At 44.2% G+C, this 17,522-nt stretch overlaps 1 protein-coding gene across 13 annotated transcripts in view; it reads left to right on the plus strand.

Annotated features, from left to right (window-relative positions):
• The window catches only part of Sipa1l1 (signal induced proliferation associated 1 like 1), a 281,885-nt gene that overhangs the window by 161,674 nt on the left and 102,689 nt on the right, over window positions 1-17,522 (plus strand). For 11 of the 13 annotated variants that reach the window (XM_021202716.2, XM_029540740.1, XM_029540742.1 and 8 more), the window contains one exon: window positions 7,638-9,435. In XM_021202716.2, the coding sequence (XP_021058375.1) occupies window positions 7,938-9,435 (1,498 nt within the window). In that variant the 5' untranslated portion in view covers window positions 7,638-7,937. The other 2 variants (XM_029540748.1, XM_021202714.2) reach the window with 2 other exon arrangements.

Here is a 17,522-nt window from a genome sequence, read left to right on the forward strand (position 1 = left end):
AAGAAACATAATTGGTTGATTTCAAAGAAACAAACAAACTTGAAAAGTCAGGACAACAAAGATGTGACTTTTGTATTTGAGGATAAAAGGACACAACTATTTGCCAGTCATTGATTTGAATTTCCCTCCCATTTCTGTGCTGGATTAACCCATTCCTTGTCACTGACCCATGACGCTGTCCCAGGGGACTTTTCAGAAGTTTGGATTGCTGAACTTGCTATGCATTAGTAGGTGTTTCACTGGGACAGTGTCAGCCAGTTTTAAGTAGATCATTCACAGCTTTTTAAAGGATTTATTCACTTGTGTCTGTTTCCATGTTCTTTGATGACGAGAGGGCCATGGGGAGATGGCGGATGTCAACCTTCCTTTCCCAGTGACGCGACATTGGTGAAGCGGAGAGCTGACACTGAAGCCCCTGTGAGCTGTATGGTCGTTACTCCTGAACTCAGGGCTGCAGTTGTGCTCTCTTGTATCAACCTAGCAACTGCCCACACTACTCCAGCCCTCTCCGCATTTCACCCGGGAGCCTCTGCCCTCTATTTCTAACCCGTAGTTTTCAAGAATACTGCTCACCAGGGAGGAAATACCCAAACATGTAGAGTTAATTATGGGATTCCAGAGTGGAGGAGCTACTGCAAGGACCAGGGCTTGGGGATCAGACTATAGAGGCAACAGGGCCCCCATGTCTCCTACACTGCAGGCTCTCTTTGAGAAATGCAGTGGTATCTCATGACACGGCTCCAGTGTTATTAGAAAAGTATGTTCTGGAAGGGCAACCTGGCCTGACAGCTCTAATAAGCAGTGAGGCATGAGGTCTGTTCCTAGGCGGGCTCTGCCTGGCTCTTTAACCTTTATGGGTTTCTACTTTCTGGCCCTGAGATTCCTCACGTGGGGAATCTGGTTCTCACCAAGGTCGTCTTCATGGAAATTGACAGTTTTGTGTTTGGAATGTTGCCTTAGTAACTCAAGCCCAGTCATCTGGTAGTTCTTAATGACATGGCACTTTACCCATTTCCTGCAGCCTAGTGAAGGAAGCCATGTGGAGGGAGCCTCTGTGTAGCCCTACCTTTCAGGCCTACCTTAGGCCGAAATCGACCTGGTAGTTGTTGATGCTCTGAAGGGCCCCAGACTGACCACCAGTGCATGTTTAGAAGCCACTGCCACTGTTTATTATTCTCCTCCTGGATGCATTTCTAGTAGACCCAGGCCCTGGGGTAGACTTCAGAAGTGACCTGGATTGTACAGGGAGGGGAGGCCTTTTTCTTCTGTATTAGCTAATTATTCATTCTTTAACTGCCAGCACAGATAGGCTGAGTGTGTGCCCACTTCATAGACAGCACCTGTGGTACAGACACACAGTCCGCTTACCTTGTGTTGCTGGGTGTGGTATTTCCCTTCTGAACGATTTCTCTATTCATGGAGTCTGAGATCTTCCAACTCACTGGCTGCTTATGAGGACTGAGGCATATGACAGAGTCCCTCCAATAGAGCCTTTAGTCACAGCTTGTGTGTGGGCATCCAGATGCAGTGCTGAATAGATCAGACTGTCTGCAGTCTGTTTGAGGAAGTGCTACTAACAGGGAGGGAGTGATTCCTCTATATGGAGGATATGGAGGCTTTTCTTTTAGAGTCTTCCTTAGGTGATGTTCTAGAGTGCCCTGTAAGAGCTGCTGCTGTTAATTCTTGAGGCACGCTGATTTGGATTTGAGCTGTGCTTAGAACAAACTGTTCTTCCTGCTGCCCCTTGACTCTTCAAGCTAACTGTGGTGTACTTTTTCAAGTGCACTTTGTTAAATTGTCTTCAGAACATATAATGTTCAAACAAACAAACAAAAAAAATCACCATGCTCTTAACAAAGCTATTTTGAGGCTCCTTTCTTGAGCTGTCTGGTTTCTACACATCACTTTCTCTTCCCTCAGCTAGATAGCTGCAGGGATTTGAGGCTGGAATGTGCCTTTCTGTGCAGGAGGGTGGGTCATAGCTAACAAACTGGCAGCCTGCAGAAGCTTTCCTCTGAGGCTGATTCCTCTGAGAGTTCTTATTAGCATTCATTAAGTATAAATCAGTGGGTGCTGGGAGGGAAAGCATGTCCGCCAGGTCACGCCATCTCCTTTGACTACACTGCTGGTCTCCTAGGCTCCCACCTGCACTGCCAGTGCCTGGTGCTCTCCAGTGCTGCTCTCCAGAAAGCTGCTCTTCGAGGCCAGTGGCATCATTTAGCTGAAAGCTCTAGAGGAGGAGAGTGGTGACAAGGACAGATGCATGTAGGAAAGTAGATTCAACCCAAGGAAGGGGCCACCTGTGTTTGTTTGCCAGCTTTGTCTGATTTCTGGGGTCACTAAAGTCTTGGGAGGGGTTGAAGTGGAGACACTGGTTGTAAAGGGACTCATGTCAAAATGAAATCTAAAGAAAACATTTGTCAGTGAGGAAAAGATTAGCTAAGCTAGTCATCTCCATGTAGCCGTTATTCAGATACTGTAAACATCTCTTTTCTAAAGTATCCAGGCTCTCTTAACCCTCTTCCAGTTCATTGTAATTGGAAGATTTAGCACAAGGACATCTCATGGAAGCACTTGATCTGTTCAGTTTTGACTTGTTCACTGATTTGAATGATGGAGGATTAACATAGGGCTGTGTTTTATAATTATTATTTGAAGGTCTGTTCATTGCCCTACATTCCTAGATCACGTTCTGTGTTTTTAGCAACAAATTTATGTTTTTCTAATAACTTTTGTTCTGATTGTAGATGGTAACACTTGCTCATTTTAGAAAATAAAAAAATTAAAGTCTTGTTAGAATCTATCCAAAGATAAACATAAATCCTCTGGTAAGCTTGCTCTGTGTGTGTGTGTGTGTGTGTGTGTGTGTGTGTGTGTGTGTGTGTGTGTGTGTGCATTGCACACACACTTTCAAGCGAGAGGCAGACAGACAGACAGACAGACAGACAGACACTGGGCTACTTTATGCTTCAGTTTGTTCCACAGAACACACAATGTAATGATGAGTCTGATCAAATTAAGAAGCTTCTTAGAACCAAATGTGGTGACATAATACCTATAACCCCAACACATGGGAGGCAGAGGAAGGAGAATCATGAGTTCAAGCCTAGAGTTCAATCATATAGCCTCAGCCTAGAGTAATTTTTAAGACAAGCTGGGCTGTATGAGATCCTGTTGCAAAAAAGAAAGAAAGAAAGAAAGAAAGAAAGAAAGAAAGAAAGAAAGAAAGAAAGAAAGAAAGAAAGAAAGAAAGAAAGAGAAAGAAAAAAGCAAGGAAGAAAAATCTGTTGGTTTAGATAGTCAGTAGTGACTTTTAATCTATAAATCTCTAGATTTCAACACGGTTTATGGATGATGATGTCCTAAGAGAGATCACAGTATCCCTGCCTTACTTGGTTCTAGAACTCCTCTGTGGATAAATAACTAGATCTGAGCACAGTTGAAGAAACCGTGACAAGAATTTCCTGCTGAACACCTACCCTGTTTTCTCGGGCCGCCCCACACCGTCCGTTTCTCACTCTTCCTAGATTGTCCCGGGAGATCACTGGATCATATTCGACCATCCCTATTCGGTTGTAGCATTGGAGAGTTGTAAAGTACGTCCTGGGATGCTGCAGTCTCTGGTACCCATCCCCACCCATTGTACATTTCCTGTGGAACCCCTAGGCTTACCTTTGTGCCCTGCCTGGGCACAGAGAAAGGTGTAATGCTGTTCTATTTATGTAGTTCCTTGAGATCTATACTGTCCCTCTTCACTATTCATTTATTTCTCTGCTTGGTAGTAATTAATTTTAGAAATTACAAAGAAGGACGATAGCAAATGTCATGGCCAGAAATTTAGAGCTCATAGCTGAGAGGTAGGTAGTTAACTGCAGCCAAATACCCTGTATAGTATTGTATAGTATTGCTAGTGTACCTGTCTCTGTGCATACTGCCTACCCACAGCACTGAGCCATGGTGGTGCCTGCTTCCCACAGTAATGTCTGTATTCTGCTGTACCCATGCCCTCAGCCTCACCCCAAAGCACTGGCTGTTCATCAAGCCTTGCAACGAGCAGTGTGAAAGTAAACCAGGTTCACTAGGTTTGTTGTTGTTGTTGTTGTTGTTATTTGTTTGTTTGTTTGCTTGGGGTTGTTGTTGTTTTGTTTTGTTTTGTTTTAAGACAGGGTTTCTCTGTGTAGCTCCGGCTGTCCTTGAACTCACTCTGTAGACCAGGCTGGCCTTGAACTCAGAGAACCACCTGCCTGTGCCTCTCAAGTACTGGGATTAAAGGTATGGGCCACCACTGTCTGGCAAGTTCACTAGCTTTAAATGGAACTAAATAGACAACTGGGGAGGTGTCTCAAGGGGTAAGGTGCTTGCTGTACACGTGTGAGGACTCCGAGTTCAGATCCTCAGAGCCCATGCAAGTGCCCTGCAAGCATGGCATGTAAGTTAGCAAGGGAGTCACATAGGCAGGCTCCTCTGAGAGGTGGTTGTCAGCAGAGGGAGGTAATTGTGTAGAGTTTAAGTCAAGAGGACTTTCCTCTGGGAGAGCTGAGCTCCAGACTGACTGATGATGGGATTAGGAGTCTGACTAAGTGGATTCTGTGGAAGTACACGGTATGGCGAGCTATGAGATTAAACAGGAGCAGAAAAGGTTTTTCTGATGCCCGCTCTTTCCACATGCGCAGCTGCAGTGCTCTGCTGCCGTATCCCATCTACCTCTGTTGGGCTGACCATATCCGACTGTATCTGGGAAGGTCTGGTTAGGTTTGCTTCTTCTGTTACTAGTGATTGTCAGCATGTTTGCTATCTCGGCCCACTGGTGAGGAACAGGTGCAGTGTTATTGATCTGCATGGAGAGACAGCCTGAGTTTTAGCTGGTAGCTTAATAAGCATCTTTATTTCTATATTGCTCATCAGTGGCCAAAACTTATATTGTATCTCAAAGGGAGTTGATGTTGTAAATAAATAAAGAAGGTGGGAGGGAGCAAGGAAGAGTGAGGAAGGGTGGGGTTGGACCATTATAGCTGAAGAGAATATTGTCATTAACTCCGTTCACATCTTTAGCTTTGGGCTGTCAGACTGTGTCCTCTCTCCCCATGTATTCATCTATATTTTGAAATAAAAAGAATTAGCATAGTAAGGCTAAATTGCTAAGAAAATTTCATATTAAGAGTATATTAAATCATAGCAAGGGGAGCTAGAGAGATAGCTTGCTCAGTGGTTAGAACACTCATTCTTACAGAGGACCTGGGTTTGGTTCTCAGCACCCATGTGGAAGCTCTCAGCTCTCTGACTCTACTTACAAGGAATCTGATGCATCCTGGGACTCGTGCAGTGTGTGTGTGTGTGTGTGTGTGTGTGTGTGTGTGTGTGTGTCCATACAAGTAATCTTTAAAAAGTAAGAAAGTGAAATGATTTAGAAAAGAAACTATTGATTATTGGCATAAGGCATTTGCAGATTGTATTGATGATGGACATAGGGCATTTGCAGATTGTATTGATGATGGACATAGGGCATTTGCAGATTATATTGATGGACATAGGGCATTTGCACGTTGGTTCTGTTTACTGTGCCTTGGTTCTAGCTTTTAGTTTATTCCTATAATGAACATAACCTCACCTGCCTTTTAAAAGGTTTGCAAGCAGAGTTTGGTGATGGTTGCCTGAAATCTAAGCACCTGGGGAAAGCTGAGGGGAAGGGCCTGGAGTGGAAGGGTGGCCAAGACTACAGAGTAAGACCCTGCCTCAGAAGCAAAGGGTTGGGGAGGGGTCGGCTGTGGTAAATCATTTTCTTTGAGGAACTGAAATGTAAGAATGAGCTTTGGTCATGAGAAGACTGGTGATTTCGAGGATGGATGTTGTAGAAATGGGATGGAAGATGGTTTATTTGGGTTTCTCTATGTCTGTGAGAATATTGAAAGCATCTTATAGTATATTATTTCCTTATATATATTTCCTATATAATATAATATAGTATATTATTTCCTTGAAAGCTACTTTATTGAGTTCTCCTCTTTGTTGTTATTTAAGCAGGGCAGGTGCTCACATTGGTCCAGTGGGTTAGTGGCCCTTCCATTTTATAAGCGCTACTTCTTTAACCACAGTGTGGCCACACGTCCTGGCCCTGCCCGGCTGCTGCTGTAAGCAACAGTTAGCTCTGTGTTGTGTTTAAAGGCTTGCAGTTGGAAGAGCAGCATGTGAAGTTCTGGAATGTAAAGGAAATCATAACGCTCTGACTGTAGAAGTATCTAGAAAGCTCAAAAGCCAGATTTAATTAGATAGCAGTGCAAACCCATTGTCCTTTTCACAGAACAGGGGCAGAGGAGTGTGAGGGAAAACGATGGGCGTTTATCTGCCCAGCTGACCAGACCTACCCTGCAAGAGCCTTGCATCCTGCAGGCAGGGAGCATTTTTGAAACACCCCTAAATGTTCCAGCTTTAAATAGCAACGAGTCTCCTAAACTGATTCTGCGTGTTGCTGGAGAAATGAAAGCCGGCTGCCTTGGAGGCAGGAAGCCGACTAGCGAGATGCTTAATTATCGTGGAAGTAAGTGCTTGTTACCGTTGAGTGCAGCATGCAGTGTGCGGTCCTCCTCAGTGTCAGAATGTGATTCGTAGACAATGCCGCCCTGGCAGCTCCGTGCTGCTTCAGCAGCATCTTTCCAAACATGTATCTGGCAAGAATTTAAAGGCCACCTCTTGTGTAATTTGTGGAATGCTGGAAAGGGATCCTCCGCCTCTCTCCTCAGGATGTGCGCACCCATGCAGGGTTCTGTGTCCAGGCTCAGTGCCTGCTGCCTGCTGCCTCCTGCCTGACTAGCTCATGAGGAAGTTCGTCTTCCTGTCCGTCACCTGGGAAGGATGGTAACCGTTTTCTGTAATCTGGTGGAGGATATGGAGCCAGCTGCCCTGAGCAGTATTTCGTTTCTGTCGTTGTCGCCGTCGTTGAGGTCGTCTTCATAAATTAGAACTGATGGGGTGGAGGAGGCTGCTCTGCTTAAGGCAATGCAGGCATTTTGTGAATTAGTGAAAGACTTCCAGCTCTGAGAGTAGATGAAAGTCAGGCGAGCTTGGGAAAGGTGGCCGTGAGTGCTGGGCTCCCTCTGCAGTGTTCTCTGTGTGGTAAGTAAGACCACTGGGCTCCAGGAGAGAGCGCATTCTGTGTGCAATGTGTATTTGCTCTTGCCGACTATGACAAGCTTTTGTAGGGAAATAAGTATCAGTTTGAAAAATGAAAGGTTTTAAAAAGTGAGTGTTGTAGTAAAGTCTTGTTCAGTTTTTAGTGTTCTCAGAATGCCCCCCCTACATCGCTCTAATTATCTGATTAGGTTGGTCAAACTTCTGGTCAGCACAGTGCCTTGATGTCTCCATTATTAGAGGTCCTGGGTGCAGAAGTCTGTATTTTCCTCCCAGCTTAGGAAACAATTCAACTAAACAGAAGTATTCATAGCCCCTCTTTCAATGTTAATTGATGGGTTTTATTAACTTTTTTATTTTTCCTTTTATATCTGCCTTATTAAAATGTGGATTTTAGATCCGTATGCCACAATTCAGTATTGAGCCTCCTTTTCATGTACCTGATTTTGACTGCTGCATATCTATTTTAGGTATATTTGTCAAGTGCTAACTTCAGGTTGTCCTCTCTTTAGGGGGAACATGGGATTATGATGACCACAGAGCCCCAGCGATGCAAGTTCTGTTCAGTCTTTTCTGAAGGAAGCCTTCTGTTAGAGTGAAGCACAGGAACTGTTGTGGATTACAATGTTTGGAAGATTTGGGTTTTCAGTCGTCTGAAAACAGGCATCATTTAACCTTTTAAATGAAAAGGCTTAAGATCTCAACACTACTGCTGTGTTTTCTGGAAGCCATTCTCTAAAGCAGAAGTGCACATTTAAAATGCAAACATGGTGATCCTTTCTGCAGGGATTTAAGTGATCACGTTTTACATCATGACCAGTTTGAAGCGGTCGCAGACGGAAAGGCCTGTCACTGCTGACAGAGCCTCTGTTGTCAGCGCAGATGGCGCCCCCAAAGTTCACACTGATGACTTCTACATGCGTCGCTTCCGCTCTCAGAATGGCAGCCTAGGATCATCAGTCATGGCTGCAGTGGGGCCCCCTCGGAGTGAAGGGCCTCACCATATCACCTCAACCCCCGGGGTCCCCAAGATGGGGGTTAGGGCAAGAATAGCAGATTGGCCTCCAAGAAAGGAAAATGTAAAAGAATCCAGCCGTTCAAGCCAGGAAATAGAAACCTCAAGTTGCCTTGAGAGCCTGTCCTCCAAAGGCAGTCCTGTGAGTCAGGGCAGTTCTGTTAGCCTCAATTCCAATGACTCAGCCATGCTGAAGAGCATACAGAACACCCTGAAGAACAAGACAGGGCCAGCGGAGAGCATGGACTCCAGATTCCTTATGCCTGAAGCCTACCCCAGTTCCCCCAGGAAAGCCCTTCGCAGAATTCGGCAGCGCAGCAACAGCGATATCACCATAAGTGAGCTTGATGTGGATAGCTTCGATGAATGTATCTCCCCAACCTACAAGTCGGGGCCATCATTACACAGGGAATATGGCAGCACATCTTCAATCGACAAGCAGGGAACATCCGGAGACAGCTTCTTCGATTTGTTAAAGGGCTATAAAGATGACAGATCTGACCGAGGTCCAACTCCAACCAAACTCAGTGACTTCCTCATCCCTGGTGGGGGCAAGGGTTCTGGTTTCTCCTTGGATGTGATCGATGGACCCATCTCGCAGAGAGAGAACCTCAGACTTTTCAAGGAAAGGGAGAAACCACTCAAGCGACGCTCTAAGTCTGAGACTGGAGACTCGTCCATTTTTCGTAAATTACGCAATGCCAAAGGTGAAGAACTCGGGAAATCATCAGACCTTGAAGACAGCAGATCAGAAGAGTCTGTGAGGCCCTGGACGTGTCCAAAGTGCTTTGCCCACTATGATGTCCAGAGCATATTGTTTGACTTGAATGAAGCCATTATGAACAGACATAATGTGATTAAGAGGAGAAACACCACGACAGGAGCTTCGGCAGCTGCGGTGGCATCCTTGGTCTCAGGACCTCTGTCTCACTCAGCCAGCTTCAGCTCTCCCATGGGCAGCACAGAGGACCTCAACTCCAAAGGAAGCCTTGGTATGGACCAAGGAGATGACAAGAGCAATGAGCTCGTCATGAGCTGTCCGTATTTTCGGAATGAGATTGGGGGAGAAGGTGAGAGGAAGATCAGCCTGTCCAAGTCGAATTCTGGCTCATTTAGTGGGTGTGAGAGCACATCCTTTGAGTCTGCCCTCAGCTCTCACTGCACCAACGCGGGCGTGGCAGTTCTCGAAGTGCCCAAGGAAAGCTTGATGCTGCATCTGGAGAGAGTGAAAAGGTACACTGTGGAACACGTGGATCTCGGCGCATACTATTACAGGAAGTTCTTCTACCAGAAGGGTGAGTGGAGGCTTAGTTTTATTTTATTTTTTTTAATTTGCTCTACTCATGGGAAAAAATGACTGTGTATACTGAGTGTTTTAGCAGTGACCTGAGATGCCTGTGAATCTTTGTCTTTCATGGATAAAGTGTTTCTGTAGGCTCTCTGTTGTGATTCATTTCTATGTATTTTGGGGATGTTCTTTTCCCCTTTTAGGTATTGAAATCTCTTAAAATTAAATATTAGTGTTTCTTTTTAAAGTTAAAACCTATTTGATTAGTGAGTGAAATTAAACTCTTGCTCTGTTGACTTGCTCTATCATCTTTAGGGACAAATATGTAAAGTTGAAATCTGATAGACACAGCTTTTTAAAATTACAACACAATTTCAATGCTGTCCTCTACTTTTTAGCACCTTTCTTTGCCTTCTGAGTCTATTTATCAAAGTTATAATATATTTCTGTCCCTTTCACAGAACCTCTGGTAAAAACACATTTCATTATTTGATGAAAATCTCAGAGCCAGTGAGTCTCAGGCAAGACTTGAGTGTAGGCCCTCAGTTTGAGTAGAAAAGGCACTAAAGTGGAGGAATGCCTTGAACACTTAATGTATTGTGACCTCTTTTCTAGCCTTTCTTGGAGATGGTAGGCTAAAGTGAGGGGGGGGGCAGTCTAAGGTGGTATCATCTTATTTTGTAATTTAAAGAAAATCAATTATCAAACGCCTTATCAATTTTCTAGTGTTTTTTGAACGGCATTAAAATTGAGGACTGCATCTATCCTGTAGGCACCCAACTAGCAGCATGATGATCTACACTGGCTCCTGGGGTAGACCAGCAGTCTCTGCAGCCAGGCGACGGGCTCTGCTGGGAAGCTTCTTAGCTTTGTATCTTCTCCAGTGAGGTTGGGATTACACTACACTACTCTTGCCGTTCTGAGACATTGCTTAGATTTAGTCTCCTGCTGGCTTTATGAGATTACTCACTCTTGAATCTTAATGTTTGTAAGATTATTGAGGGATAGACCCCATTGAAGGTTCACTGGTAAAAGAATTATGTCTTATCAACAAACACTCTTCTCTCTTATTCTCAAGTGTCTACAGCATGGCTTCTGAAATCAATAGACTGGAAATCTGAGTTTCATTTTTAAAGTGATTTTCTGGAGGTCAGATTTTAGAAATGATCTTTCTCTTGCATATGAGAGCAGAGGTTCCTTAAACTCACCAACTTTGTATTTAGGGACTGATGGTTCTTTGTAAAGATGGACACTCCCATGCCCTGTAAGATTAGCATCCGTGCCTTCCACATCCTAGAGGCCACTGAGTTTTCTCCCTGGCCCTTCACACCAGTGAACACAGATTAAAATATATCTGATACTGCCAGATGTTTCTTTGGTGATAAATTGTCTCTGACTGAGAACCCTTGCTCTGTATTGCTTCAGAAGTTTTCCATGCATTCTTGAGGTGTTCGCAAGTCTCTGAGAAGCCATCTTGTTCCACCTGCCATTGCCACCAACTTTGAGTCTAGCATACAAGGGGAACAGACATTATCTTATTTGTGCACTAGTATTTTTCTCTCAGTGTGCACTGTAATAAATATTCGTCATGAACAGTTTCTAGCATCTATGGACCAGGCACTATGCTAAGCCTTTGAAGTGATAGTTTGTTGTTTCTAACTCTTAATGCCCAGGAGGGAGGTAATGTGGTACTAATCATATTTTCCAAAGGAAAGTTCTGGACTGTGGTGATAGGCTGTGGTGACGCTCCTTTGTTCTCTATCACTGTTCCCTCATGCCTGCTATGCAAGATGATAGGGAAGGAGAGCTTCCTTTTAGGTATTTTTATCTTTCAAAGGTATGGAATGAAAAGTTGAATACCTGGACTCCAACACAAACTGACTTCCTGATTCATAGCACCTCATAAATTCAGAAGCTCCCAGTACAGCTGTTGGTATGTTACAGCTTGTGTACATGCCATTGCCTAGTTGGAAATACTGGTTAAAGCAGGGAATTGTTAAAAGTATTCCTATCTGAGGTATTTAAAACATGAGTAGACATTGCTGCTGTGGGTCCAAGGACTTTCCTGTCAGTGGCTCTGCTTCCAGTGCTGCTTGGTGTCCCTGGCGTACACTAGGGGCATCCCTGGCACTGAGTGAGTCTGGTTGGTGATTTTTGTCTGATTTCCTAGCTGTCGCGTCTAACCCACAGCTTTCTTCATAGTAACCTTCTGGTCTTTCTAAAGCCGTCAGTTTTTCTGCTCGTTTAGTTAGCTTCACAGTGAAATAAGTCAGTTGACTTCTGAGGCTGCTGAATGCAGTGAATTCTGGTTCAGCATGAAGTCCAGTTGGTGGGAGCAGAAAGCATGGATAGCAGAGTGATGCCCAGCTTGTCCCAGTGGCTTCTGCCAGTCTGGTGCTGGGACCACTGACAAGTGGTCAATCCACAAGGTCAGTTCAGGAAAAGTCATGGAAAAGTGCCTGCTCTGAGGACACCATTTGGGCGGCACACCTTGAAATGTTCTAGTCGTTTGTTATATATGAATAATGTCCTACAAATGACTGAATAATATCATGAAGCAGAAATTAAATCCCTCAAAGCATGGCTGTGTATGTAAAATTAATGTGACGGTATAAAATATAATTAAAAAACAATTCTGTTTTGTAAATTTTTACATGTGGCTTTGGCTCAGTGAGTTCTGTGCCTGCCTTTACCTCTTCCCTCAGTGCAGTGAAGAGGAGTTGTGCCTCGCACAAGGCTATGTGCTGTTACCTCAGCCCCTTTGAATCCTCATTCCACTCAGCTATGTGCCCCTGACTCCACTGTGCCTGTCTCAATAATAATAATAATAATAATAATAATAATAATAATAATAACTCTTATATGATAAATATTATTATTATTACCTTTACTGAAGCACAGCCTTCAATCAATATTCTGTGTTATACTTAATCATGTTCAGCTGATTAAGTTGTAATCACTTTGATATTACTTTTTTTATGAACATTATTATCCTGTAGATGTAAACTTTAGAGACCACTTGATTCCAACAGAAAAGCTGGGTTTTACTGGTTAAATGCTGGACAAAGAGAGGAACCATCCCTTTACCTTGTGACCAAGCCCGCTCATTCAGTCAACAGGTTCTCCAGCGCAGGAGTGCGGATTAAAAAGGAAGACAATTAGACAATGCTGCAGCGTGGCCCCAGTCAATTCTGAGACTGAAGGCAAATTTTTATTTTCCAATTCACTTTTTATACCATTTTAATTACATGCAAGTATTTTGGGCAAGCAGTACAATAAGGAACTAACAAAGCAGCATGGAATTGTACGTGCTGTGCTGCCATGACAGTTGTTTAAAAGGGTTTGTCATAATGACCAAGATAACTTGAGCTGACTTCCTTGTCCAAGCCCCAAATCTTGCCTGAAGCCTAGTTCTTCCATTCCACCTGTATTAGTCAGGGTTTTACTGCTGTGAACAGACACCATGACCAAGGCAAGTCTTATAAAAACAACATTTAATTGGGGCTGGCTTACAGGTTCAGAGGTTCAGTCCATTATCATCAAGGCAAGAGCATGGCAGTATCCAGGCAGGCATGGTGCAGGAGGAGCTGAGAGTTCTACGTCTTCATCCAAAGGCTGCTACTGGAAGACTGACTTCCAGGCAACTGGGGTGAGAGTCTTAAGCCCACACCCACAGTGACACACCTACTCCAACCCTCTCACTGCTTGTGGACGTTGTACATCGTGGTGCGCACTAGGCTCCGCACCACGATGTACAACGTCCACAAGCAGCAAGTCTTATAAAAACAACATTTAATTGGGGCTGGCTTACAGGTTCAGAGGTTCAGTCCATTATCATCAAGGCAAGAGCATGGCAGTATCCAGGCAGGCATGGTGCAGGAGGAGCTGAGAGTTCTACGTCTTCATCCAAAGGCTGCTACTGGAAGACTGACTTCCAGGCAACTGGGGTGAGAGTCTTAAGCCCACACCCACAGTGACACACCTACTCCAACCAGGTCACACCTATTCCAACCAGGCCACACCTCCAGATGGTGCCACTCCCTGGTCCAAGAATATACAAACCATTACACCACCCTAAGACTAAAATTCCTGCTTTACCTTACTTCCAATGTCAGGTTCCTGCCTGAAGCCTGTTTCCTTGTCCTTGGTCAATGTCAGACTCCTGCCAAGCAGTACCCCAAAAGGCTTTCCACAACGTCGGATAAGCAGCATCCATATTCTTCCTTCTATTGCCTTCCCTGTCTGCTCTTGTTGGGCTTTTTACCCAGCGTGAAGTGGCAGTAGTGATGTAGTTGATATTTACTGTGTTTCTACTTTATGCTTTATGGGCTCTCCTCACTTGATGCTTTTAGGAAACTGGCATTGTGGGCAGTGTAAATGATAGTACTATATGTTCTTTTTTCCTTTGAAAATGTTTGAAGTTTTGTGTTCAGTCTTTCTTTGGTCACCACAATCAAAGGACAAGGAGATTTATAGATGGCAAATATTAACCTGGAGAAACTAACTCCATGGTTGCCTGTAGCCAGCATGGCTTGTCAGGCAGACTCTTTCCCAGCTGTTCCCTGTGTTATGTGGCCCTACAGTGTGTTCCCTGTTGCTCATTATCCAAGACAAACTGCTACTGTAAGCCAGCTGATGAGAAACTACTATCTAGTAAATCTGGTAACTCTCAGCCAGTGTGGTCTTACTGTTCTTGCCTTCTTTTTCTAACAGCACACAGTGAGGAGACTTGATGGTGAGTGAAGGAAGGCAGGGGCCATGTGTCCTAGAATCCCGCGTATGGTTTAGTCCCTAGTTGAGCATTTAAAGTCCGAGACTTGTCTGTTTAGGCAGGAGCAGGCAGCCTGGAGAGCGTAGACCTTACAGAGTTGGCTGGGCCTTGGATCAGAAAGAAAGGAGAGCCCAAGGAGCAAACCCAGCCGCATGTGTTCCTAAGTCTGCTTACGTGCTTACGTTGTCGAGAACAGTACTATGGGATGCCTGTGTGTTAGGGTTCTTCCTGGGTGCTTGGTCTGTGTTTAATTTTCGAGATACATCGTTTCATCTTCAGGTACAGTCAACAAGACTGTTCCCAAGCATGCTGTGCTCTTACATGTGACAATTAACTCACCTTCCATATGTACTGCAAGTCATTTTTATTAGGTTTATGCCAATTGGCCAGCTTATTTGAAAGTAGGTGTGGGAATGTGTGTTCCCTCACAGAAATACTGAGCGTCAATTTGTTGAGAGGTTGATTTCGGTAAGTGTTTAGCTGACCTTTTTACACGAGGTAGTCGGTCCTTCACTGTGCTGGCAAGCTAGCCTGGAACTCTTGGGTCCAAATGACTCTTGCTTCAGCCTTCTAAGTAGCTGGCAATACAGACAGGTGCTCTGTACCCTGCTGTCTGCCATCTTTATATCTGAGCAAGACTTCCAAGCCACCTGCAAAATAAATAAAGTGTTAACATTGTGTCTTTGGAAACAAGCATCAGCTCCTTCCTTGGCAGTGATTACCCAACCTCTTTGTTATCTATCACCTCTTTTGTGCCCACAGAGCATTTGGGCTCTTGAGGTACCCAAGCCATCACAGATCAGAGGTTATGGGGTGCTGAAAGGGCACACACTCTCTTCCATATGCTATTAGATCAAGATGGGCATCAAAAGTCTCACATGGACCTTATTCAAAGCCATCCTTTAGCTCCACTCCTACAAGACAGTTTGTCTGGCAGTTAACTGTGACGTGAGAGCATAGGTCCATTCCTATAGAGAAAGTTCCATCTAAGAAGTTTATCTTAGAATTTGAGGCCATAAAGTTATTTTCTGGCTGTTTATCAGATGTCCACTTTTTGATGGCAGGTATATTTGTGTGCATATTTTGTTTAATATATGTAACTTACTATCTCAAGACCTACAGCTAAATTTAATATTCAGCTATTCCACCTTCAGTATCACACACATCTGCTTCTTTGTTCAACTTGTTTTTCTAGTCTGCCTTGTTAGTGTGGCTTTTAGTTATCAGGAGCCCAAAAAAGGTCTTTCCAGAAGTTATAGTCAGCTGCATTGATTATTCGTATCATTTATTTACCTGTTTTCAGGCTTTCTCAGGTCTTTCTACAAGTCTCAGCATCTGTTTTCTGACTGCACAGGGATGACTTTGAGTCATCCTCTCTGACGCTCTGCAGAAGTTAGGACTTAAGGTTTTTTTGGTATTGCTCTCCTTATGAAAATACTACCATTGTTGCAAGTCGATTGTTACAAGATCCTCTGACTTCATTCTTCTCAGTCTTCCATCATTTTGGAAGGCCATCAGATTGTAGCTACAGTTCTTTATGCCCCATTACCAATCCATACATAGCTGCAGGTCCTCCTTGTCTCTCACTGGAATCCTAGCAGTAGACTTTTTAAGTCTGTTTAGCCATATGCAGTCTTCCCTGTTCAGAAGCCAGTCTTTGCCAGGGACTGTCTTTCATTTAACTAGCCAGGTTGTCTGATAGGCACCTGTGGAGTATAGATGGAAAGGAAGCAGAGCGTGAGGAGCAACCTTGCAGCATTAGAGAACAGGGGAGGGGAGACAGAATTAGACAAGGAAAACCTCAAACAGGGTCACATTAACAAATGTTTTGTCCAGTGTGATGGAGAAAGATGAACAACAGATAAGTTCCCATCAAGGCAGCAAATGCCTAGCCATGTTACTTCCTGCCCCGCTATCTTCCATGATTAGACCCTTACCAGCCAAGGACTGGCAGAGTATGTGTGGCTCGCTGCCTGACTACCACAGACCGACCCCAGGGCCAGAGACTCAGGTAACTGAACCAACTGCAAGTTCTTCTTACAGGGCACTCAGTGTTGTGTATCAGTGGCTGCTGCATATAGAGGCATGCCGAGCCTTCATTCTAGCCAGGAAGAGAGCCAACTTGAAACAAAAAGATTCAGACAAAAGCATAAACAGAGCTGGTTATGGAGGTGCACACCTTTAATTCAGCATTTAGAGGCAGTGGCAGGCTCTAATTCCAGGCTGGCCTGTTTACATAATGAGTTTCATGGCAGCCAGGGCTGCATAGAGAGACCCTGCCTCAAAAACAAAAACACCTCCCCCGTCCCCAAGCATAGATAAGTTAGCTTGTTACAGGAAATAGTATGGCAATACAGACACTAAAGTGTACTTCCTAGTCCCAGGACTACTGTTAACACTTTCGTACTGGTTTTAAATATAGAAATAACCATGTGTTCATTTGTGTACATACTCAGTTCAGATAGTCTTTAGTACCTATTTTGTGAGTTCTTCCCATGCAGCTCTGAGGGGCTCCCTTAACACAGACAGGATGAAGGCCATGACTGGGAAAGGGGTCACTGCTCCACCAGACGGTGTCTCTGTGGCATGAGTGGGTCGGGAGCAGGGTAGAGGCACACAGAGTAGACTTCTGCCCTCTTGCTAGCTATAGAATCTAGTTATTGTTATTATGATAAATGGGAAACCTTTAAATGTTGATATTTATGATTAAAACTTGTAATCTTTAATCCCTTTGCCTCTTTTTTCTGGAACTTCATTTGGGTTGATTTGCATTTTTAAATTTTATTTTATTGAAGATGTGTGGTGAATGTGTGGTATGTGCACATGGGCACAAATTATGTAGCTATGGATGCTTATGCAGAGGTCAGAGGAAGACTTCAAGCGTTCTGCTCCATTACCTTTATGACAAGGCCTCCTACTAAACCTGATACTCACCGTTGGCTGGACAGGCTGGCCAGCAAGTCCCAGTGACTCTCCTGTCTTGGTCCCCACAGCAGGAGTTGCAGGCTCAGGCCACTGTGCCCAGCTTTCTCTGTGGAGCTGTTTGAATGGTGCTCGGTTCCTCGGTTCTGTGTTCTGAGCTTAGAGCGGTGTGGCAGTTCTACTTAAACAGCCCTTTCACTGTTTGTCTTTTGGGCAGTTGTAGTTCTGTTTTCCTGGGTTTCTCCTGACTCCTGACAGTGTTCCCTCATCACTGTCTGGTGTTTGCTCTTCTTCTCCCCACTTTAGTGGTATTATTTTTAGATTTTTTTTTTTCTGAGCTTTCTTCAAGTTATCTGTCTCTGGAGTTGCGTATTCTACTTTTCTTCTGTTTTGTTCTTTGT

Source organism: Mus pahari, chromosome 7 (assembly GCF_900095145.1).
Source record: "Mus pahari chromosome 7, PAHARI_EIJ_v1.1, whole genome shotgun sequence".
NCBI classification, from domain to species: domain Eukaryota; kingdom Metazoa; phylum Chordata; class Mammalia; order Rodentia; family Muridae; genus Mus; species Mus pahari.